A 25,240-nucleotide genomic window follows, 5' to 3' on the forward strand; every position below is an offset into this window, starting at 1 on the left:
AAGAGAATTTCCACACTCAGAAATAATACACCATAGTAAAGTCATTAGAAAGGAGTAGAAGAGAAATCTAGCTAGTCCCAGAATAAAATGAGGCTAAATTTCTTAGGTGATCCTGGATCAAAGCCATCAAAGATACTCCCTTATTTAGCTTGTTATGTAATATAACTGTAGCTCCACTTCTCTTCATGGGAAAAAAAGGGAATATAAACTAGTAAATGGGTCATTTCCATTTATTTATTACATGAGAGAGTTCCACTGGGAGAGAGGTGAGTCATTGAAAAGTGATAATGATGTAAGAATGAGAAAAAATTAATAAATCACTATAAAAAGGAAAAAAAGAAGCTCTTCCCCATAATCCCTCAATCGGAATAATTCAAGCCAACACACAGATAACCCTGAAAGTCTATCTTAGACACTCCACCTCATCTCAGGACTTAGGAATATGAGGCCCCTGGTAAGAAGACAGAACCCAGCTGGTCAGGGGGCTTGGGGCGAGGTGGGTAAGGTTTCTAAACGCTATGGAGAGTATGTAGTCAGCCTGGAGTCTCTAGAGGCTTCACCAAGAATCCTTCTAGCAGCCTCCTCCTGGACTGGCCTTTCAACACTGTCAACTGCATCCTAGCCATAGTGGTGAGCAGGTCCTCCACGTCTCCCCACCATCCCTCCCTCTCCCCCTCTTCCTTCCTTCTTCCCACCTCCCTCAGGCTTCCTCAACCCAAACAAGCCAACCTGGGAGGGGGAGGGAGCATGCTGATGGAAAAATACACACTAGGGCTGGAAAAAGAGTTTTATTTGTGTGTGTTGAATTCTCTCAGCAGCTGAAGGATAAATAGCCAGTGCCCAGGCTCAGCTCAGCGACTGCCCACAAGGTGGGTGGTAAAATCTGTTCTTATTTAGCTAGTTTGGGGGAGTGGCGGGGAAAGGCAGTGAAGGGAGTGGGGCAGCTGGAGAGGGGAGCTTCGAATCCACAGTGTTTATAAGATCAGTCATGGATGTCATCTTTCCTCTTTAATTAGGGGCTTTCGAGATGAGAAACTTTTCCCTAGGCTAGGAAACCCTCAGCTTACAGTTTAAGGGTAGTAGAACCAAATGCCTACTGGGGAGGGAGATGAAACAGTTCTCTGGAGCTCTCCTGCAGTTACTCCCTCCCCTCCCCTATCTCCCTCCCTCACTCCAGATAAGAGAACTAGGAGGTGCCTTCATTATTAGAGACTGGAAAAGGCCTTAGAGGTGCTGGATGGACAGCTCCGGGGGTTAGGGCTGAGGGACGGCTAGTTTCCGTGCCTGGATGGGAGGTAAAGGAGGGGGAAGGGAAAATGCTAATCCTTACCCCTCTTCTCACTTTTCGGATCTTACTCCAACCCACTCCTCTAACCAAAAAAGGAAAGGTCAAGGAAAGAGGTTACCATCTTTGTTTTGTTTTAGAATTTATTTTTATTGATGTTTTTGGCTTTCTTTCTTCTCCTCCTTTATCACGTAGAGAAAAATTCAACAAAAAACCCAATCCACTGAAAAAGTCTGACATATCTCCCTTCCAAGCAGATGCATACTTTCTCTTTTTCCGTACTCCCATTTTATAACTTACAGAATTTATCACATTCTGCTTGTTTTTTTGTTTGTTTGTTTTGGTATATCTTATTCCTCGTTTGAGACTTTAAGCTCTTTGGAGGCAGCTAGGTGATAATGTTGGACTTGGAATGAAGAAGTTCTGAGTTCCAATCCACCATTACTTATTAGCTATGACTCTGAGTGTGTCACTTAACTTCTTGGTACCTTGGTTTCCTCATCTGTAAAATGGGAATAATAATACCATTTCCCTCTCAGGGCTGTTGTGAGGGTCAAATGATTTATTTGAAAAGTGCTTTGCAAACCTTAAAGTTCCTGAAGCTAACTCTTAATCAGTAAATTTACATCAAGGAAGCAGAAAAACAGGAAGAGAACTTTAAAATCCATTTTGTGGGTATGATCTTCAGCTGGAGAATGTCTGAACAAGTTGTGATATATGATTGTGATGGAATACTATTGTGCTAGAAGAAATGACAAGCAGGATGACTTCAGAAAAACCTGTAAAGACTTACATGAACTGATGCAAAAGGATGTGAGCAGAACCAAAGGAATATTATACACTGTGACAGCAATATTGTAAGGATGATTAATTGTGAGCAACTTATCTACTCTGATCAATGCAATGATTCACAACAATTCCAAAGGAATAGGATGAAAAATACTATCCATATCCAGAGATTATCTGAGTACAACTTGAAACATACATTTTTCACTTTATTTTGTAACATGGCTTATATAGAAATGTTTTGCATTATTTCATATTATGATTTTTTTTATAACCCTCACCTTCCACCTTTGAATCATTATTGTGTGTTGGTTCCACGGCAGAATAGAAGTAAGGGCTAGCCAATGGAGATTATGTGGCTAGCCAATGGGGATTGTGTGACTTGCCCAGTATAACACAAACTAGGAAGTGTCTGAGGCTAGATATGAAACCAGGACCTCCTATCACTAGACTTGGCTCTTAACCTACTGAGTCACCCAGCTGCCTCCATCATGTATAAATGATACCACATTGCTTGCCATCTCAATGGGAGGATGGAGGGGGAGAGGTTTGGAATGCAAAAAAAATTTTTTTAAGAATGTTAAATTTTTTAAAAAGTTTTTGTCTACCATCCCTTTTATGCATCCAAAACAAAATCTCTGCTTAAACTGTTATCTATATCTATATACTTATGCTCTAGTCCAGAAGGGTCAAGACCCTATTGCTGGCCTGCAATACTCCCTTGACAACCAGATTAAAATATAATTTGGGGGGCTATTCCTTTTAAATTGTTTTCAATTACACAAACAATTTTTTAAATTGTCCTCTTGCCCTTTGTGATCCAAATTTTCTCCCTCTTTGCCTCTCTCCCTTTCCCCTTCCCTGAGATGGTAAACAATCTGATATAGATTATTTCAGTTCTGGCATGCAATACATATTTTCATATTTCTCATGTAGCAAGACATATATTGCACATGCAAGAAAAAACTCATGAAGGAAATGAGATGAAGAATGGGTTTAGTCCTTCACAGTTAATCATTGTATATTTCTGTTACTGTATACATTATTCTGGTTCTGCCCACTTCACTTTGCATCAGTTCGTATAAGTCCAGGTCTTTCTGAACTCATCCTGTTAATCATTCCTTATGGTACAATAGTATTCCACTACAATCATATACCACAACTTGTTCATCCAGTCACCAAGTGATTGACAACCCCTCAATTTCCAATTTTTTGCCACTACAAAAATAGCTACTAAAAATGTTTTGGTATAGGTAGGTCTTTTCCCCTTATCTTTGATCCCTTTGGGATATTGACCCACTAGCTAGTATTGTTGGGTCAAAGGGTATGCATAGTTTTGTGACCCTTTGAGCCTTGCTCCACATTGCTCTCCAGAATGGTTGTGTGAGTTTACAGTTCCACCAATAGCATGTTAATTAATTTTAATTATTAGTGTATTTTTCATTTTCCCACATCCTCACCAATTTTTTTTTATCATTTTCCTTTTTTGGTCACTTTAATGAATCTGATAGTAAGGTAGTATTTCAGAGTTGTTTTAATTTGCTCTAATCAATAGTGATTTGCAGCATTTTTGCATATGACTGAATAGGTTTAATTTCTTCCTCTGACAACTACTTGTTCATATCCTTTGACCATTTTTCAACTGAGGAATGTTTTATATTCTTATAAATTTAACTTGGTTATCTATATATTTGAGAAATGAGCCTTTTGTTAGAGACACTTGCTATAAACTTTTCCCCCCAAATACGTTATTTCCCTTCTGAACTTGGTTGCTTTGGTTTTATTTGTTCAAAACCATTTTAATTTAATCAAAATTATTTATAAAAATTTTCATGATGTTCTCTATAGCTTGTTCGGTCGAATTCTTCCCTTATCTGTAAGTCTGAAAGATAAACTTTTCCATGTTTAGAAACCTTAAGTTTCTTGAATTCAGCTTTAAAGCAGCTGACTCCATGATAGTTTGCTCTGATTGTTCTCAGACAACAGCAAGTTTTGAAGTAGTTTCATTTTAATTTTGAAATTGTTGTTCAGGAATTTCTGAGTTTGGGGGGCTCCATTTAGGGTTTTCTTGGCAGAGACACTGGGGTGGTTTGCCCAGGGCCACACAGCTACTAAGTAACTGAGGCTAGATTTGGACTCTGGCTGACGATTCTCTTTGACTCCAGGCCTGGCACTCTATTCACTGCACCCCCCCCCTCACTGAACTGATTACTAGCTATGCAAAAATCTCTAAGAAGCTGACAGGAGCAAATAAGGAAGAAAATAGCCTCAGTATCACCATTCCCACACTATGTTGGAATCCAGTGATAACTGAACTGTTTGTTACAGCCATCCTGTAGCTATGACAAAGTTTCCTTGATGATAGTGAAAAGAGTGGAAAGTAGGAGGCAGTGACAACAAAGCTAACTATTTTAACATTCTGATTATTTATTCTCTTATACCAGCTCACTCATAAATATACACACAATAGAAACACATATCCAATGTTTAATGATTATTTATTTTTTGGGTTAAAAGGTTTCAAAATACATATGTACAAGATAAATATAACAAATTACATTCAGAGAATTATTCTACTGCAGTAAACATAAATATACAAGGCCTGTTTTATGCAGGAAAAACCATGCCACTCTCATCAAAGGCCAAGAAAAACATTCCAAAGGACCAGGCCTGATCAGAACCCTTGACAGAAACAAAAAGATATCAACTGAGACAGCTAATAATGGGTTTCCCCTAAGCATCCGGGCAAAGTCTCTTCTCCAGGCCCCCCAGCTTGGTGCCTTTTCTTTTCTGTGGTGCTTCTGCAATTTTGGTGTTACTGGGCTCTGGTCGATTCTCTATCTCCTCATCTTCTTCAGCCTAAAAAAAAAACGCAGAGAAGAGGAACGAACAGAGATATTGGGGTAAACAAAGAACAGAATGGCATGACTCAGAGTGCTCTCTTCCCTTTGCTTTCCTTTCACAAATTCTCACTGGTAGAGAGTGCCCCTCTCACCTTTTCTTTCCCTATGTAGGCAGGCCTCTCTGCAAAAGACCCCTTCATCATTGGGGTGCTCTCTCTTTGCACTCCCCTTCACCTCCTACCCCTCCTGCTACCCCCACACCCCTGTGTCAAGGGGAGACAGAAGCTATCTGGGCTACTCATACCACTTGGATGAGATGGCAGCCACCAAGTATACTTCTTCCAGTGAGATAAGAAATAGCAGATTTTATCATCCACCCTGCCTCTATCACTTGAAGGCTCTGGGGTATTGCCACCTGATCTACTAATGCAAACAAAGGATTCCTGAGTTTTGTCATCAGCCTTGGGGGAATCAATCTTCTTTTTGGTGTTGTCTTATGCTAAAAACAGAGTGTGAGTGCCTTAGAAGCAAGAACTGTCCCCTTTTGTCTCTATCCCTAATGCTTAGAATAGTGCTCCACATATAGAAAAGGCTTTTTCATTCATTCATTCATTCCCCCAAACTGCTGCATAAAAAAAATAATAAGTAAATAAATGAATAAACAAACAAACAAATAAATAAATAAATGAAAGTCCAACCCAGCAGCCCAAATTCAAGTCATGCTTTATGGTGTACTTCCTGTAACAAGCTTGTGAAGTAGGGATAAAACCAGAGGCTGTAGTGAACTTTTATTCTGCAGGGTCCTGTAGTTCAGCAATTTGAATTTTCACGTGTTAAAAAGAACTTTGTTACTAATTGAAACTAATGGGGTGAATTTAGAGAATTCTGCCAGGGGTTCGCTTCTTTCTCAGCCAGACTATTTCAAAAGAAGCTGTCAAGCCCAAACCAACTCCCCTCCCCTACCTCTATACCACCAGTGTTAAGGGAATTGGGAAAAAAAAATAATCTTTACCCCATCCCAAGTGAGGCATCCTGGTAAGCAGAAGCTGCCTGCCCTCTAGTGTTGTTGATGGAGCGTGACTGGTAAGTATTAGCCACGCAAGTGAAGGCCAAGGCGATGGTCTCCATAGCTCATGATGAGTTAAAAATCAGCTAGAAAAAAGGTCATCTAGTCATTCTAGAGAGGGCACTATGTTGAGGCCTCCATGGAATAGATTACACTGATGAACCCCAACACCTTTTTGTGGAGGGTGTCCTTCCTTTCCTGACCCAAACATTCCTGACCTCTAAGACTTTCTGATGACACTTTCCTGTTCCACCAGTAGGTAACATAGATAAAGCATTGCATTTGGAAACAAGAAGGCCTGAATTTGTATCAACAGCTGTGTGACTTTGGATAAGTCCCTCTGTGTCTCAATTTCCTCATTTGTAAAATGAGGGGACAGGATGGACTCTAAGGTCCCTTCTAGCTTTAAATCTATGATTTTTATCAAACTTGCATCCTCACCATGGGCCTGGAGAAGAGTGCCACACAGGACAATGGAGAACTTAATGAGCGATTCCCCTTCGTCAACAGATGGTTGGGCCCTCTCATTCCTCACCCAGAATATACAATGTACTATCATGGTGGTCTTTAAGGGAAGGAGCCCTTCCCTTCCTCCCATCTTACTCTGGGCAAGAGGCAAAATAAAAAAGTGGGAGAAAAGCTGAACATTTCCTGAATTCAGACATGTCAGATAAGATAAATCCATTGTTGAACAGAAAGAGAATAGAAAGCCATTCAGAGAATTACCTGTTGTCTCTGACGAGCATGCTTCTCAGTCCACTGTCTGGCATTCTTGAGGAAGGTTGGTTTGTTGTACTTAAACTCAGAAGACTAGGAAGGAAGCCAAGAAGACAATGAATGGGAGTGTCCTACCTCTGCAATTACTGCAGCTTTGGGGTGAGTGTCTGATGCCCCAGAGATGAGGAAACTCTTACTATGTCAGCCATGAGGGGGTCATCAGGGTTGGGCTCAGACATGAGGAGCTGGATGGAGGTCAACACAGTGGAAATGTTCAGGGACGGTCTCCAAGCTCCCTGCATGAGGATGGAAAATAAATCACATTTACAAGACAAGGTCTCTGATAGGAAAGTAGGTGCCTCCTATCCACACCTCACTTACCTTTGGGGGCAGTTTAAGAACATCTAGGCAGATCCTCCCTGCAGAGTCAATGTTAGGGTGATAGATCGGAGTCAAAAAGCGTATTTTTGGAGGTTCAAATGGGTACCTTTGAAAGCACAGGACAGGAAGTTCAGGACTTTGCTACGGCTGCTGCTGCTATAAATTGTGGCAGTATCCAAAGTTTTCCCATTAACACCATCCCAAAAGGAGGGGACTACAGGCTCAAGAAGGGCCCTAAGAGAGCACACCATCCAGCCTCTCAATTTGACAAATGTATTGAATTCTGAAGAGGTGGATCACCTTTTGTTCATATCTGCACAAGTAAAAGTGGGCCTGCAGAAAGACCAGCATTCAGTTCTGGCTCAGAAATTTCTGGAAAACATAATCTTTAGAATGGAAATGATACATCTTTGCTTCTTACCTAGAATCTCACTAATGATGAAGTATCATATGGTGAATCTCCTCTTCCCAGGATATTGGGTAGGAAGTGTGCAAGGTCTAGCTTGGTGAGATCTTGAATAATTATTTGGATCCTCAGAACCTCCCCTCCTATCCTGTTTACTATCACTGTTTACCTGATAAAGCAGTTATTTAGAAGGCTTAAAGAGCTGGAAAGAGCCTTAGAGATGTTCTAGTCTAATCTCATTATGTAGAGAAAGAAATGAGATCCAGAGAAATCTTGACTTTCTGAAGACCACATAGATAGATAAATAGTAGCAGGGCAGACTTTAGAATTTCATTCCCTTGGCTCCCAGTCCAGTGCTCTGCTTACTACCCACAGCTGCCTTCCCAAAGGGTCTCTCACCCTGAAGGTCTGGAATCAAATTTGCACTGACCTTTCTGGAATGGAGACTTCCAGCTTGAAAATGCCCCTTTCATAGGGTGTGTTGGTCCCACCTAAGATCTCTTAAAAGGAAAAAAAATAAAAGGGAAAAGATATGAATTATATAGTTTTAGTGCCACTCAACACTGTAAATCTAAAATTCCAAAGCTAGAGAAACTATTCCTGTGATGATCCTCCTCATTTTACAGATAAAGAAAATAAGGCAAAGTGATTTGCCCCAGGCAACATAGCTATTAAGTGGATGAGATAGAATTTGAACCCATTTCTTCCTGACTCTAAACCAGGTTCTCTGTCTATTGCAGTAACCAGTCTCAGTTAATATGTGCCTCAGTTAATATGTACCTCACACCTAGCAGATTGGCTAATATGACAGCAAAAGAAAATAATGAATGTTGGAGGGAATGTGACATTAATGCATTGTTGGTGGAGTTGTGAATTGATCCAACTATACTGGAGAGCAATTTGGAACTATGCCCAAAGGGTGCTAAAAGACTGTCTGTCCTTTGATCCAGCCATAGCACTGCTGGGTTTGTACCCCAAAGAGATAATAAGGAAAAAGACCTGTGCAAGAATATTCAAAGCTGCACTCTTTGTGGTGGCAAAAAATTGGAAAATTAGGGAATGCGCTTCAATTGGGGAATGGCTGAACAAATTGCGGTTTATGTTGGTGATGGAATACTATTGTGCTCAAAGGAATAATAAAGTAGAGGAATTCCATGGAGACTGGAACGACCTCCAAGAAGTGATGCAGAGCAAAGGAGCAGAACCAGGAGAACATTGTACACAGAGACTGATACACTGTGGTACAATAGAAAGTAATGGACTTCTCCATTAGTGGCAATGCAGTGATCCTGAACAACTTGGAGGGATCTACGAGAAAAAACACTATCCACACTCAGAGGAAAAACTGTGGGAGTAGAAACACCGAAGAAAACAACTGCTTGATCACATGGGTTGAGGGGACATGGCTGGGGATGTAGATTCTAAATGATCACCCTAGTGCAAATATCAACAACATGGAAATAGGTTCTGATCAAGGACACATGTAATATCCAGTGCAGTTGCGCAGTCGGCTCTGGGAAAGGGTGCGGGGAGGGGAGGGAGGGAAAGAATATGATTCTTGTAACCAAGGAATAATGTTCTAAATTGACTAAATAAAATTTTCCAAAAAAAAAAGAAAGAAAAAAAGAAATGTGCCTTAGAGCTAATGCCCAAGTGCTTTTGTTAATTTCTTAATCAACAAAGGAAAACAAGCAAAAGTTGCTGTTCTCATATCCAGAAAAATAGGAGGGAATGTCATCCTTTTGATGAAAACAAAACTTTAGCCTATCAGGGGACTAAGATGTCTTTCTTGCTAAATTCTGAAGAGAAGACCAACTCCTGAAATTTGGCACAACATCTGCAAGCTCTTACTGCGAGAGGGGCATACTTACGGGCCCGGAGATCATCCATTTGGCTTGCATTCTGCCAGCAAGTTATGCCTGGGGGTGGCTCTGTGGCTAACAGGTGCAATTCCCGCTTTAAGCGTGAGGCTCTCTGCATGGTCTTCTGAGTGAAGGTGGCGCACTTTATGACAGAAGTGTTGAGGGGGAAGATCTACGGGGAGGGAAAAGGAAGAGTCAAGAAATAAAGGAAAAGGAAGAGTCAAGAAATAAACAATCAGCAATCTTTCTTGTAGAGTGTTTGGCATAAGAACCCATGGAACCAGAATCTCCACCTGCTGTCATACTGGGCTAAGTGTTAGGGGTAAAAAGACAAATGAAAATGCTGCCTGTCCTCAAAGAGCTTAAAGATGATTGGAGGAAACAGCATGTACACACTTAACTAAATGCAAAACAAATACAAAGGAAATTCAGGGGAAGGGAATGCTAACAATAATTAGGGGGATCTGGAAATGGCTCATGTAGGAACTAAGTCTTAAGGGACACAGGCATGTCAAAAGGCAGACTGGATGAGGAGGGGGAGCATTTCAGGAATATGGGCTTTGAAATGGGAGACCCATGCCATTGACAGAGAATAGCAAGCAGGTTAGTTTGGCTAGAAAGTATGCTTTTGAGAAGGTGAATTGTGAAAGGCAGACTGGAGCTAGAATTGTTAGGACTTTAACTATCGAAGGAGTCTGAATTTAACCCCAGGGGCCAGAGGGAGCTCTGGAAGATTTTTAAGCAGGGGAAGACATCATCAAATCTGTTCTTTAGGAATGGCAATTTGGTGGCAGTGGGGGGGACAGATTGAGAAGGGAAGTGACTTCAATCAGGAGGGTCATTGTCCAGGCAATTGTTGTGGATAGAGAGATTCAGATGGAGGTGAAAGATGTTGTGGGAGGGAAATCAATAAGAATTGGTGAGAGACCAGATGGACAGGAGGTGAGAAGTGAGAGGGAGGAGTTAAAAGGACTACCAGATTGTAAGCATGGATGACTGGAAGAGGAATAGGTTTTTATGGCAAAGATAAGAGGTTCCATTTCAAAGATGGTAGGTTTGATATCTTTATGAGGCATCCACATCACTGGCAGCTGGTGATGCTAGCCTGGAACCCTGGAGAGATGAAGTCTAGACACATAGATGTGGGAATCATCTCATTGAGATGATGAATGAATGCACGGAACTGATAAATAGAGGGAAAAAGGAAGACAAAGACTGGGGGAAGGGAGAGAGGAAGGTATGTGGAAAGAGAGACAGATAGAAAAAAAAAGGGGCCAGGATAGAACTTTGGGGTACATTATTCCAATTTCCCCACTGTTCTAACTGGTATGAAGTTTTTTCACTTGTCTGAATTTTGTCAAAGACTTGAAGAAAGCATCCCTTTAATCCTTCAAAGGACCAGCAATTGCATCCATGTAGTCACTGCAGATACAGATTATAATCCCTGCATACTCTGGTAGATGCAAGGCATCCTGAAGACTACAAAACTGGGCTGATTTTATCTACTAAAACTTTATAATATCCAATCTCACCTAAATTCTCATTCAGAAATCTCAACAACCTTTTTACTTTTTTGTCTCCCTTCTTAACCTAGCAAAAGCACAAGATCTGGACTTCTTTTTCTCTAAGATTTAAGCCATTAGATGGAGAACATAAATCCCCTGAAGGCAAGGCTCTATTTTAGTATATGTCTTTGTAGATCCTCCACCTAAAAGTGCTTTGCACATAGCATGCAGCATAAAGAATGCTGAATGAAGAGCTGTGAATCATGCCAGCTTCCCTCTTCCATGCCAGGCTCTGTTCTAGGAATACTAAAAGGAGACAACTCCTGTCCTTGAGGAACTTACATTCTATGTATCATTGCCTTCTTCACCAGTTTCTTGAAGGTGAGGTGAAACATCAGAATTGTTTTGATTTGCACCTCTCTTCAGTGATGTGTAAATCTCTCATATAGCTGTTAATAGTTTGCATTTCTCCTTCTTAGAACTGTTTGTTCATATCCTGACAACTTATACACTGAGGAATGATTCTTAGTATATGTTTGTGTTGATTCCCCAATAGCTTGGATATCAGATCTTTTCACATGTTGTCAATGCAAATATTTTTTTCCTCAAACAGCAGTTTCCATTCTTATCTTAACTGTACTGATTTTATTTGTGCAAAAACCTTTTGATTTCATGTAACTGAGAATATCTATTTTATATTTTGAAAATAATGATATCATTTATTTGGCTACAAATTTTCCTCTTAGACAGTTGTGAAAGGAACATGATTTTATCCTTATAATCTTTAAAAGTGTTGTAATCTTTTATATCGGTATTGAATAGGCACTTAAGCATATTATGCTATATGGTACTGGGCTAACCGTAATTTCTGGTCAATGGAGCCTGTGATTTTCTAGTTCATGTATCCCTTCCACATTGCAACTTTCTCTAGTACAGTTCTGATATATTGAAATTTTGAGTTTTGTGGAAGCCACAGACAACACACAAAAAATTTAGTCTATGACCAAATACTTCATCCAAATTTCACAGTAAACACCACATAAAAGAATAAGAAAAAAATTCAGACTTCTTCTCTGGTAAGAAGGGAGGGTCAATGTCTGCCTTTTGATCTAGCCATACCACTGGTGCGTTTATACCTCAAAGAGATAATAGGGAAAAATATGTGTACAAAAATATTTATAGCCTCACTCTTTGTGGTGGCAAAAAATTGGAAAATGAGGGGATGCCCTTCAATTGGGGAATGGTTGAACAAATTGTGGTATTTGTTGGTGATGGAATACTATCGTGCTGAAAGGAAAAATGAACTGGAGGAATTCCATGAAAGCTGAGGCAGGTAGAAATTAGTTTCTCTCTGCAAGAAGTATTATTTTATGAGGTTTATTAAAGGTCAAGGGTTAAAAAAAATGCAAGCAAGAGAAGCATGTGCTAGGTGGGCCATGAGGCCCACCCAAATTTCACTCACATCATGAGACTCATCTGTTTGCCAGCGGAGCCAGAAAGAGAAGAGACCCTGCCGTGGGCGGAGACCCTTTAAATAATGATTTTGCTCTCAGCCCAGGTGAGAATTCAGTGAGATTACAAAGCATTTTGGGGAAGTAGAGCAAGGACTTCTGGGGATTGAAGTCCTGGATTCAAGTCTATTTTTACACATGTGAATTGGAATAACCTCCAGGAACTGATGCAGAGTGAAAGGAACAGAACCAGGAGAACATTATACACAGAGACAGACTGTGGCACAATCGATTGGAATGGACTTCTCTACTAGTAGCAATGCAATAATCCAGGACAATTCTGAGGGATTTATGAGAAAGAACACTATCCATATCCAGAGAAAGAACTGTGGGAGTAGAAACACAGAAGAAAAACAACTGCTTGATCACATAGGTCGATGGGGATATGATTGCGGATGTAGACTCTAAGCGATCACCCTAGTACAAATATTAATAATATAGAAATAGGTCTTGATCAATGACACGTGTAAAACCCAGTGACATTGCTCATTGACTATGGGGGGGGGGGATTGGGAGGAGAGGAGGGAAAGAACATGAATCATGTAACCATGGGAAAAATATCCCAAATTAATTAATTAAATAAAAATATTCTAAATTAATTAAATAAAAAAAATTCAAATCACAAACACAAAAGAGAGGGTCAAAATATCTTGTGCAGATTTTCCAGATCTTGGGGTAGGGGGAGGAAGAGTACACCTCAACGTGGGATACTTGTGCTTCTTATCAGAAGGGGTTCTTCCCTCAGTAATTTATGTTTCTGAGATTTATTAAGCACTAGCCCTGTTTTCTACCAATTTCCACTCTGATGATTCCCCTTCCACCCCACAATCTTTACTGTTCTAGACCTCTCTATAGTGTTACTCCTTCCCTTCTATCCTACCCTTTTCTCCCCAAACTTCAGAGATATCATCTTTTATAGCTCTCCTCATACTTACAGTAATTTCTTCATTGGCTTTTCATTTTCTTCAGTTCCCTTTAGTGTGGGTGTTCCACACTTAGCCCCCTTTCAGTCTCTATCTAGTATGTACTTTCTTCCTCAGCAATCTTATTTACTTCTATGGCTTTGGCCACTTCCCTTCTGTTAGTGATTCTTACCCTGATTTATCTTCTAAGCTCCATGAGGGGTCTTAACTAGTTTTGTATTTTGGACCTCTCTCTGTGGCTGCCTAGTGAAGCTTACACTTTTCAGAAAAATGTTTTTAAATCCACAAATAAAATACACAGGATTACAAAGTAAACAAATCATAATGGAAATAAGATATATAACATTATGGTGGAAACAAGTTATACTGAAATGCAGTTATCAAAATATTTTTTTAAAAATCAAGTTCATGTGGGCAGCTAGGTCACTCAGTGGTTAGAGATGCAGACTTGGAGACAGAAGGTCCTGGGTTCAAATATGAACCTGGGCAAATCATTTAACCCCTATTGCCTAGGTCCATCTCACTCTTCTGCCTTGGTATCAATTCTAAGACAGAAAGTAAGGGTGTAATTAGAAACAAACACAAGTTCATAGACTTCAGTTAGGAGGGGAATTTTACTTGGCTGTATTACTCCCACATAACACTAAACATATTTAAAACTGAATTCATTATCATTCTCCATAAACCTGTCTCTCCTTCTGACTCTACAATTTCTGTCACTGGGTGCCCAGTCTTTCGTACTTATAACCTTGGGTTATAAATCTTTTTCTCACATGTCAATCTAGGCAACAGATCTTGGCAGTTCCGTTTCTAACTTCTTCTGTATCCATCCCCTATCAATTCCCAAAGCAAGCATGAGAGTATAAGCCTTCATCACCAGCCACTTTGGCTCCTGCAGTAGTAATATCTTACCAGGTCTTCCTACTTTTCATCTCCTCCCTGCAGTTCACACTGCTGCCAGAGTAATCTTTCACACCCTCAGATCTAGTAGGATCACTCTTCTGCTCAAAAATCTGGAGAGCCTGCTGCAGCCATGATCTTCACGTCTCAATCCCTCTGCTGGCATTCTAGCACCTTCACAACCTGGCACTGTGTTTCCTTCCAGCTTTCTCTCATATTACTCCTCTCTGCACACTCAATGTTCTAGGCAAACTGGAAGATTTTCAGGTTCCTACACCATACCCCCAAATCTAATAAGTAATGAACTTTTCTAGATCCAATCCTTTGATCCCAGGCCTTTCCCTAGGCCATGGAATGTGTTTCCTCTCTATTTTTCTTTTCTTTTAAACCCGTACCTTCTGTCTTGATATCAAATCTAAGAGAGAAGAGCAGCAAAGACTAGGCAATTTGATTTAAGTGACTTACCCAGGGCCACACAGTTAGGAAGTATCTGAGGTCAGATTCAAATCTAAGTCCTCTCAACTCCACACCTAGTGCTCTATCCTCTAAGCCACCTAGTTGTCCCTCTCCATTTTTTACACATCGAACTTCCAACTATCTTTAAAGCATGTCTCAAATGTGTTCCTTTGCTCACTATTTTTGTTTTGTAAATTTCTAATTCACATATCATATCCTACTGAGTATTACAGCCATCTTTGTTGATGTCCCTCCTATCTCCGTAAAATATAACAATAAATAAATAAATTGGGGCAATTCATTGAGCAAGATAATGTTTATTAGCAGGGACATGTTTCCTGTCAATAAATGGGTCAATGGTTTGCTTCCATTTATTTCAAAGACCCCAAATAAAAGCACAGTTCCCCCTTTCTAGGTTTTGGGGAATTCAGAACAAAGAACAGAACAGGTAGGTGACACCGTGAGCCTGAGGTACAGGACTCTTTGCAGAGCTGAGGCTGAAAGATTGGTAATGGGGGCTAGCAACAACCCCCTCCTTTCCCTTCTGTGCCTAAGAAATATTTAATTATTTTAGTTCAAGTGCAAGATAACAAATCAGACACCCTTCAAGGGTAGCTTGAGGATATAAAGGTATTTGAAGGGTCTCCCTCACTTTAACAGGCATTCCCCAACATCAGCTAAATTCCCTGATTAATGTAAGAGAGAGGAATAAGGGCCCTATATTACATTAGGCAGGAAAGCTGAATTTTTAAACTTAACCCAGTACAGACCTGCTATATCTCTGAATCAAAGGCATCTCTAATTCAGTGTCCAAAGTTAAATTGTCTCCTATCACTTGTAGGAACTTTCTTATTTTTCTTGACAGGATTACTATCCTACCCAAGTCCTTTAGGTCATCTCCTACTGTCCACCTTTAATCACTTACAAGGTTTTCTCAGTTTTCCCATCCATCTTTCCTTGCTTCCTCTTTTTTCTCTGTTTGCACCTGAGTGGAAGTCTTCAACACCTCTTGCTTGGATAGCCTTCTAATTTGTCTTTGGCTTCCAGACTTTGCCTTCTCCAATCTATTCTCTACACAGCCGCCAAAATAAACTTTCTGGGGAGGTCTGACTGCATATTACTCTTCTGTTCAAAAACCTTCCGTGCAATTCATTCAGCATTTATTAGGTGCCAACTATGTACAAGCCACTAGGCAGGTTCCTGGGGGTATAAACGATTACCATTCCCCAACTCCCAGCAGGTTTTGTCTTCCTTGGGTTTATATTCTACTAGAGGAAAACAATATGTATGAAGATAAATATATTTTATACACATATATTTACCTATAAGTATTAAACAAATTGGGGGTGTTAGAGAACACCAAGAACTTTGAAGATCATACAAGATATATACCCTAAGCTGTGTTTTTCATAACACAACGTTTCTATGAGTTGACAGTAAGGAAAGAGAACATTCTAGTCACTGACAGAGGCAGAATGTGTGAAGGCAAAGATATGGAGATGGAATAACACATCCAAGAAGCAGCAAATACCATCAATTTGGCTGGAACATAATAGAGTGTGAGGGGTGAATGATGTGAGATCAGTCTGGCATGACAGTTTGAAATAGGATCCTGAAAGGCTTTAAATGCTGTGCAAAAAGGTGTTTCAATATCTGAGGCAAAAAGGAAGCCGAAGATGCTTCTACAATGGAGAAGTGAAGTGGTCAGACCTACATTTTAAAAAGATCTCCACTGCCTGGAGCATAGCCTGTGAAGCACTCTTAATCATAAGGCTGGAAAACAGGAAAAGTATCCTAAAGCGGCAAGCGCTAATAAATATGCAAATGAGAAAATAAACAGAGTGGGTTGCAGAGGGGAGGGAGACGGAGCAAGCTCTTATTTTTCTGGAGAAAGCGTAAGGGAGATCCAAGAGAGAAAGGTACTAGAACCCTTCCGTTCCCAAGTTTTCCATCTTTGAACCTAAGAACCTATGGTCCCAGCGGCGTCACTGATTGGTAGAAACTACTGATTGACAACTTCTCCACCCAATAGAAACTTTCCTGGGACAATTCAAAAACCACAGCGAAGCTCAAAAAGACCCCGGCAGTAACGTTTCCCTGGGTCAGCCTCATTCCTGAGAGAATCCAAATTCCCCAGGGGACGCCAGAAACTACACTTCAAGTCCGTGAAAGAAGCGGACGCCCCTCCCGCCCCCATCTTCCACAGTGGTCTCTTCCAGGGCTCATTCTCACAAGGCAAGGCAGGGAGGTGTAGGAATGGCCCGTTCGTAGAGGTTCGAAAAAAGTGTGTCTGTCTTACCTGAACTACCAGAACGAAGTTCGCGAGCTCTTCTGCGAGGAGTAGCGGAGTTCCACGAGGGCGCCAATTTGTAAAACCTAAAGAGCTAACCGGATTGGTTCCAAGTGAGCAGCCCAGGGAGGAAGCGCGGCCAGCTATTGGCTCACGCGTTTGGGCCACTATCTGCGCAGCTGCAGTGCGAAACAGCTCGCGCTAGGGGCGGGGGGGAGGTGCAAACAGTTCGAGAAAGGAGCTGGGCTTCCGAAACCTGTTACTATCTTTTCCCACGAGAATATCCCACTAGTTTACCTGGGAAGAATGACCTTAAGGTGTGACAAGGTCTAGCTTCCCTTTAGGTTAGGGAAGACTAATTGTTCATTTAATAATGCTGGATCCAGTTCGTTGGCAAAATGTTATAAAATAGACTAAATAAAATTGATGACTTCATTTGGTTTTGCACAAGTGCACCAGATAAGGCTACTCAACAAATTGAATCTTAGACCCTTTAGCAAGGATGCAGATTGACGGCACTATGACCTGGTTTGATGGGACTAATGATTATAAAAATAGTATTATAATATAGCTATGGATATAGAAGATTGGGACTTTATTAAAAAGAAATAAAGTGTAAGGGAATAATGGAATAGCATTTATTATTAAAATATGTTTCTGTAAGGAGCAGAACCAGTAGAACATTATACAGAGAGAGAGATACACTGTGACACAATCTAATGCCGTGATGGCAAACCTATAACTTGGATCAGTGTGTGCACGGAGTGTGGGCTCAACTCGCCACTGGGCCTGGGAGCCATGAGGGAGCTACACACCCACCATGCCCAGGGGTGGGGGTGAGGAGCTGTTCCATGCCTTGGCAGCTGGGGTGGAAGGCAAGCCGTGGGATGCATGAGCTCAAGAGGGGGCAGGGAGGAGGAGGGCATAGGCAGGCAGGCTGAGGGGGTGGCAGCCACTGCTCTTGTGGTGCCTTCAGACCAGGAGGCTGGGGAGGGGCAGAGTGGGGCAGGGCCAGGGGAAGATTGGAGAGGAGTGCCTAGAACTGATTAAAAGACACTTTTAGTACCCTGAAAAATATAGCAATGGCTTTACTGACAATTTTTCCATCCAGGTATTTTTATGAGATCTTATTCTCAGCATTAGCGTTAAATAATATCAAAACCTACAAAAGAAACAGATTGAAAGATGAAGTTAGTAGTGCTTGCTTGGGCTTGAAGTGTACAAAATACCAAGCTTCAACTAAAGATTTAGCCAATGAAAGTCAGCAACAAAAAAGTCACTAATAGGCAGGTAAGTTAAAGAATTTCCCCTCCCCCTCACTTATCTTAGTTCACAGCATCCACACAAGTTAAATAATATCAAGACCAACAAAAGAAACTGACTGACATGAACAAAGAAGTCATTAAGCAGGTAAGTTAAATAGTTTTTGGTTTATTAAATAGTTACATATTACAATTATACATTTTTGTTACTTAAACTATAAATATCCTGAGATTATGTTTTTTTTTCCTTGAAGTGACACACCATCTGAGTTATGCTCAGGCTTTTGTCGAATTTTGACACACCAAGCTCAAAAGATTGCCCATCACTGATCTAATGAAATGGACTTCTCTACTTGCAGCAATGCAATGATCCAGGACAATTCTGAGGGACTTATGAGAAAGAATGATATCCACATCCAGAGAAAGAACTGAAGGAGTAGAAACACAGAAGAAAAACAACTGCTTGATTACATTTGGGGTGCTAGAGGTAAGCTCCTGGGGTTTTGCAAGAATGCAAGACTCCGAAACTTATCTTAAAAATAAAAAGAGAAATGTATCAATTTGGAAGGTAATGTTGAATCTGGCCAGGAGGACAGCATAGGTGGAAACCTACCTCCTAAGTAGAACAGTATAGATGGAAAGTTGTTCCTTGGGAGGACTGCATGAATGGAAAAGCTGTCCCAGATATCAATTCTGGGGTTTTTATATTCTTTACAACAGTGAAGACTTGACTCTAGAGTGGTATGCACTGAAGCAAGTGGTGGGGGGAGGTTTGCCTAAAGACATAGGGGGTGGTCCTCACAATTTGAAGGGCAGATGGATGAGGTGTGTCTCTTTGACCATTTTAAGTCAATGGGACAATCAAAGGATAATCCTCTCAAGGTCAGATGTTTTGAGTTGGGAGTCACTAGAGTGTAAGGGAATTTCTGTGCTAATAGTTTGCCTGAGTTTCTGGGGGTACAACGCCCATGCCATCTCTGTTCAATGGGAATATGATTGGGGATGGAGACTCTAAATGATTACTCTAGTGCAAATAATAATATAGAAATAGGTCTTGATCAATGACACATGTAAAACTCAGTGGAATTGCTTGTTGGCTATGGGAGAGAGTGGGAGGGAAAGAACATGAAAAATATTCTAAATTAATTAAATAAATAAATAAACATTTAAAAAACGTTCATGTAAATAAATGCAGGTATTGGAGAGGTGAACAGCTGTGGAAAGCAAGATGGATGAAGTAATTGAAGTGATATTGACAAGGGGATATAACTGATAGGTGGTCCATTGAACTGAAAGATCTGAGGTTAAATCCAGTCTAGACATTTACTAGTTGTGTAATCTTGGACAAGTCACTTAACTACTTTTGCCTCAATTTCCTCAGCTATAAAATGAAGATAATAGTACCTACCTCTCAGGGTTGTTGGAAAAATCAAATGAAATAATATTTATAAAGCACTTAGCATAGTGCCTGAAACATAGTAGGCACTTAATAAATGTCTTTCCTTCTTTCCTTTCTTCCTTCCTTCCTTTTTTTCCCTTCCTTCCTTCTTTCCTTCCTTACTTCCCTCCCTCCTTCCTTTCTTTCAGAGAGAGCTCTAGTGGAGTATTTCTCTCCTTTGTCCCATGTTTTACTTTTTATCATTGATTTGGACAAAGGCGAAAATGAATTCCTTATTGAAGCTTCAGTTGGCACTAAGTAAGGAAGCATAAGTAACATATTTGATGACAAGTCAGGATTCCAAAAGAATTTGAGAAGCTAAAAAGATAACACAAGTCTAAATCAAATTTAACTGGGATAAATGCAAAATCATGTATTTGGGTTAAAAAAGGAATATCCTAAGTACAAGGTAGGGATAGCATTAATCTCAAATGGGCTCTTAGGCAATGCATTTCTCCTACCTAATCTATTCTCTACTCTTTACAGAGGCTATTCCAAACATCTCTTCTCAAGCTTCCCATACAATCTTCTTTATCTTCCCTCTTAGCCAAGAACTTTGTCTCATACTAAGAAAATAAAGATAATTTGCTTAAGTTCCATCTTCTCTACACCTCAAAAATTCTTTGACATTATCTCTGATTTTCCTTTCCTTTAATTTAGTCTCTCAAGAAGAAGTGATTCTTTTCTTCTACAAGGGTCAACTCCCCTCTGGGTACCCTTGATCCCATATTGTCCCATCTCCAGCAAATTGTCCCTATACACCCAAGTCTCTATTATTAAGAAAAAAAAGTCTCCATTATTATGGGGGAAAAAATCCGTCACGGTATTCTACCACCCTCTCAAACTATATTTCTCCTTATTTTTACAACTCAGTTAGTCAGTCAGTGGTAGTCTCTCGGTGACAGAGAATGATGATTGTCTTTGTGCAGTTTCATCTACGGTGTACCCTCATGTGGCTTTGGAGTCCAAAGGCTGAGGCGCAGAGTCTGTGGCACATGGGGCCTGGGATGCCAGTTGTTACAGGAGGTGCGGTTGTGGCCTGGTGTCGGCGTTCATGCGCAGCGGCAAGACGTCGACATCGCTCATCTTCAAAGGTGGTGGCGGCATGGTGAATGTGGGTTCGCCAGCTGCTTCTGTCAGAGGCAGCGAGTTCTAGTTGCTTTGGTGTCATGCCAGCCCACTTCAAGTTGGACTTTAGCTGCTCCTTGAATCTTTTCTTTGGTCGGCCTTGTTTCCTGAGTCCAGCTGACAGTTCACCATAGAATACCTGTCTTGGTATTCGCTGTGGGTCCATGTGGATGACGTGTCCAGACCATCGTAGCTGGGTTTTGAGGACCAGGACTTCGATGCTGGTGGAGTTGGCTCTGTCGAGGACGTCCTGGTTGGTGATTCGGTCCTGCCATCGGATCCTTATGATTGACCGGAGAGAGCGTTGGTGGAATTGCTCCAGCTGTTTCATGTGCTTCCAGTACAGTGTCCATGTCTCACAACCGTACAGGAGCGAGCTGAGGACCACTGCGTTGTACACTTTGAGCTTCGTCGCAGGGCTTACACCGCTGTGTTGGAGGACTTTGCAGCGCAGCCGCCCGAGTGCCTGGCTGGCCTTTTGGATCCTGGCATTAATCTCGTGGTCTAGGGACCCGTCAAGCTGCCCACATCCATTGTCTCTACTTCCTCTACTCTCACTCTTCAATTCTTTGTAATCTGGCTTTTGATTTCATAACTCTACCAAGATAATAATAATCAGAGTTGCCAATGAACTATCATTTTTTAAAAATAATTTTTACACATTTTTTTCACATCACCCAGCTTTTCCAGTGTGTCTATTCTCTTGCCTCTCCCTAAGAGTTAGGTCCTATAATAAAAAAAAAAGTAAAGGAAATTATCCTGGCAAAATGAACTCATTGAAGAAATCTGATATTTTATATAACATGCCACACCTCTAAAAAAGTGGGGGACATACTTTCTCATCTCTCTTCTGTGAGGCTAAACTTGTACATTATAATTTCACATTCATTTTTTATTGTTTTATTATTTCCTTTCACTTTGTTATAGTCATTGAATATGTTGTTTTCCTTCTTGTTTTGCATCAACTCATATATATTCCCGTACTTCTCTGTATTTTATTCATCCTTTATGAAAACACAGTCATATTCCATAATATTCACGGACTACAATTTGTTTAGTTTTTCCAATCAAATTCTTCCCCCATGTAGGAATAGGTGTAAATGGAGAGGGGAGATAGAACACAGGAGAAGAGATGATTGATGGATGGAGAGTCGGAATGCACAGAGGGATGCTGGGGAGGTTTCAGTTGACACAGAGGGGAGTGGATTCCTGAGCCCTGAGAGAGTGAAGGAGGATCCTGAGCTCTGATTTGGGAAATCTTATCGCATCGAATAGCCTGAAGTGTCCCAAATACAGTGCTGTGCCTCTGGTGCGAATCAGTCATCTTTAAGATCATCTTGTGAAACTTTGATAGCCAGGCAGGACATTTGAGATTGACCCAAGAAGGATTTATCCTAAGAGGGCAGTCTGTGTGTCTGACCAGAAGAATCATCTATCTCTGCCACCTGTCAAGACTCAAACTTATACTTAGGAGTTTAGTTATGTTAAATATAGATTAGGGGAAAAGAAGAATTTCTTTTGGACTGATCCTAGCTGGTGGTCACAGCCAAGGACTCAAGATCAGTCTGAATAGATTAGCATAAGGATCTCCTGAATCCCACTTTCCTAAACCTTTCCCTTACTTGTCACATTAATAAACCACTGTTAATTTATATAGAAGTCAGATAAGTTTTTAGAATATATCAAAGAGAGAGGGTGATAGGGTGTCAGTTCTAAGAGACATTGGTTAAGTCAAACCCGAGGTCGGCCACAATTACTGACATCCTGATGGGGTCTGTAATCAGAAAAGATATCTAGGGGTGTCAGGTATTCTGCTAAGTCCTGGCAAACCACCAATACTTTACCCCATAGTTGTTTCTTATCTGAATACTGGATCCTGTCTCTCCCTGTACTGAAGTTTCATCACAGGGACAAATCTCTTCAGACCTTCTGATTAAGAAGGAAGATAACCCAGCTAGATTTAAACACCATCAAGGCTAGCTAACAAATAACATCATCTATAAGGGATTTTACTTCTCTTTTTACACCCACTTTCAGTTCTTTGTTGTTACAAAAGTATTGCAATAAATAATTTTATGTATATGACCAGCAATGATCTATTAATTGCCCATTCTTATAACCTTTTCTCAATTCTCATCTTTCTTGACTTCTGTTACATTTGACAGTATCGACCAGCATTTCTCCTATATACTTTCTGGTTGTTTGTGCCATTGCTTTCTCTTGATTCTCCTCCTACTCCTCTATCTCTTGCTGGATCATTACCTCCCTAACTATGTGTGTACCCCAAAACTGTCCCAGTCTCTTTTCTATTCATTCTTTATACTCTTCCACTTGGCAACTTTGTTAGATCCTGTGGGTTTATTTAGCAAATCTATGCAGATGGCTATCTATATCACATGTAAAGATATGGTATATTTTTTATTGATTATATAAGCCTACATGTCCAGTCCTAGTCTTTCTCCTGAGCTCTAATTCTGAATTTCCAACTATCTGTTGGAAATTTCAAACCTAATGTCCTGTTGACCTCTAAAACTCAACCTGTCCAAAATTAAATTCATTATCTTTTTCCCTAATCCCAATCCTTTCCTGAATTTCCTATTTTTGAAGAGGGTGCCCCCTTCTCATAACTCAGGTTTGTAATCTTAGTGTCATCTTCAACTCCTATCTCTCATCCCACATCTCCAATCAGTGGTCAAATTTTGTCTTTCATAAGATCTCTCCCATCCATTTCCTTCATTCTACTCACATGGGTACCATCCTAGTTCAAGCTTTTATCCTTTTTATCTGCACTATTGCAATAGTCTACCTATTAGCTTCCCTGAAATAAATCTCTCTCTTTTTCCATTGTAACCTCCACATCATAGCCAATGTGAATTTCTTAAAGTAAAGGTCTTACCATGCCACTCTCCTACTCAAAAATCTTCAATGACTTCCTAATGCCTTTGGGATCATATAGAAATTTCCCTATTGGGCTTTTAAGGCTCTTAACAACCTGCCCCCAAACTACATTTCAATCTTTATTTTATATTATTCCTCTTCCTAGACTCTCAAATCCAGTCCATTGGCCTAACTGTTCCTTAGAAATGCTACTCCATCTCCCTTTTCTTCTCCTTTGTATTGGTTGCCCCCACCCACACACACCCCTGTGCCTGGAAGGTAGCCCATTCATTCTCACTTCAACTTCTTAGAATCTTTTTTTCAAAGTTTTGCTCTAGCTGTTTTTACATAATTCTTTCCCAATCCCCCCCAAATGCCATTTTGTAATTTTTGTTGTTGTTTCAGATGTTTCAATCACATCCTACACTTCCTGACCATATTTGAGATTTTCTTGGCAAGAATACTGAAGTGGTTTGTCATTTTCCTCTTCAGCTCATTTTACAGATGAGGAAACTAAGGCAAAATGTGACTTGCCCAGGGTCATACAGTTGGTAAGTATTTGAGTCCAGATTTGAACTTGGGCACCATTTAACTCCCTAACTATAGCTGTTCATTCTGCATTTAATTGTTTATGCATATGTACTTATTGTCAGCCTTATAGAATGTAAACTTCTTGAGGTCAGATACTGTTTCATTTTTTGCTCTACTTAATCCACATAATAAATGCTCAATGATTGGTTAATAGCAGCTAGTCTTGAAAAGATCCCGTGATTTTTAGTGAGTCAGCAATGCATCATGCCAGTCAAAAAAAGTAATGTGATCTCAAGCAGAATTAGCAATGGCATACAGTCCAGGACTAGGGAGGGCATTTGTAGTCCCACTCTTCTCTGCCCACTCAGGAAGGAAGGAAGGAAACAAGCATTTATTTATTAATCCCCTACTACACACCAAACACTGTGCAAAGTACCATATAAATATTTCATTTGATCTTAGAACCTTGTGAGGTAGATTATTCTCATTTTACAGTTAAGGAAAGTGAGTTAAGTAGAAGGTAAGTGACTTGCCCAGGGACACCCAGCTAATAAGTATCTGAAGTCAAATTTGTACTCTTCCTGATTCCAGGTCTGGCGCTACAGATGACTATGTGACACCAGCTGCCACCATATCTAGATGTTGGACCATATCTGGAATAGTGCCACATTCTGGACATCACATTGGTAAAGGCCTCCAAATCATGTCATAACATGATCAGAAGGAATGTAGGGGTGTTTAACTTAGAAAAAAAAGAAGACCTGGGAAAGGATCAGAGATTCTTCTTGCTTGACTCTACAGGATAGAACTAGAAGCAATGAGGAAAAGCTAAAGAAAATCAGATTTACGCTTTATGGTAGGAAAAGAGAGAAAATGGCATAATGGATAGCATCCTGGACTTAGAATCAGAAAGACTGGGGGGTCAAATACTTTCTCTGACATTTCTTACCTGGGTAACCCTGGACAGGGTACTTAACCTCTCCTTTGGAGATTCTCCAAGTTTTCCCTTCAGGGAGAGACATTGGTTACAATCTGTGCTGCTGGAGGGAATTCCTGTTCCAAGGATCTCTATC

General features: G+C 40.5%; 1 protein-coding gene across 1 annotated transcript; it reads right to left on the minus strand.

Annotated features, from left to right (window-relative positions):
- Positions 1 to 4,550: 4,550 nt before the first annotated feature.
- UBE2T (ubiquitin conjugating enzyme E2 T) lies at positions 4,551 to 17,083 on the minus strand. The gene is made up of 7 exons (XM_016430072.2): positions 16,941 to 17,083; positions 9,356 to 9,518; positions 7,915 to 7,984; positions 7,079 to 7,184; positions 6,895 to 6,993; positions 6,707 to 6,790; positions 4,551 to 4,930 (listed from the first exon to the last, which is right to left on the minus strand). Exons 2-7 carry the CDS (start codon positions 9,462 to 9,464, stop codon positions 4,805 to 4,807), a joined length of 594 nt encoding a protein of 197 aa, XP_016285558.1. The 5' UTR covers positions 9,465 to 9,518; positions 16,941 to 17,083; the 3' UTR covers positions 4,551 to 4,804.
- Positions 17,084 to 25,240: the final 8,157 nt, after the last annotated feature.

This window comes from Monodelphis domestica, chromosome 2 (genome assembly GCF_027887165.1).
Source record: "Monodelphis domestica isolate mMonDom1 chromosome 2, mMonDom1.pri, whole genome shotgun sequence".
NCBI lineage: Eukaryota > Metazoa > Chordata > Mammalia > Didelphimorphia > Didelphidae > Monodelphis > Monodelphis domestica.

Bases quoted from the DNA above. Each gene is read 5' to 3' on its own strand.
- UBE2T (XM_016430072.2), bottom strand. From the start codon at position 9,464: ATGCAGAGAGCCTCACGCTTAAAGCGGGAATTGCACCTGTTAGCCACA. The intron at 7,185-7,914 runs GTCAGTGCAAAT...GTGCTTTCAAAG, and splicing joins GAAGTCTCCATTCCAGAAAG to GTACCCATTTGAACCTCCAA. The intron at 6,994-7,078 runs GTAAGTGAGGTG...ATCCTCATGCAG, and splicing joins TTCTTAAACTGCCCCCAAAG to GGAGCTTGGAGACCGTCCCT.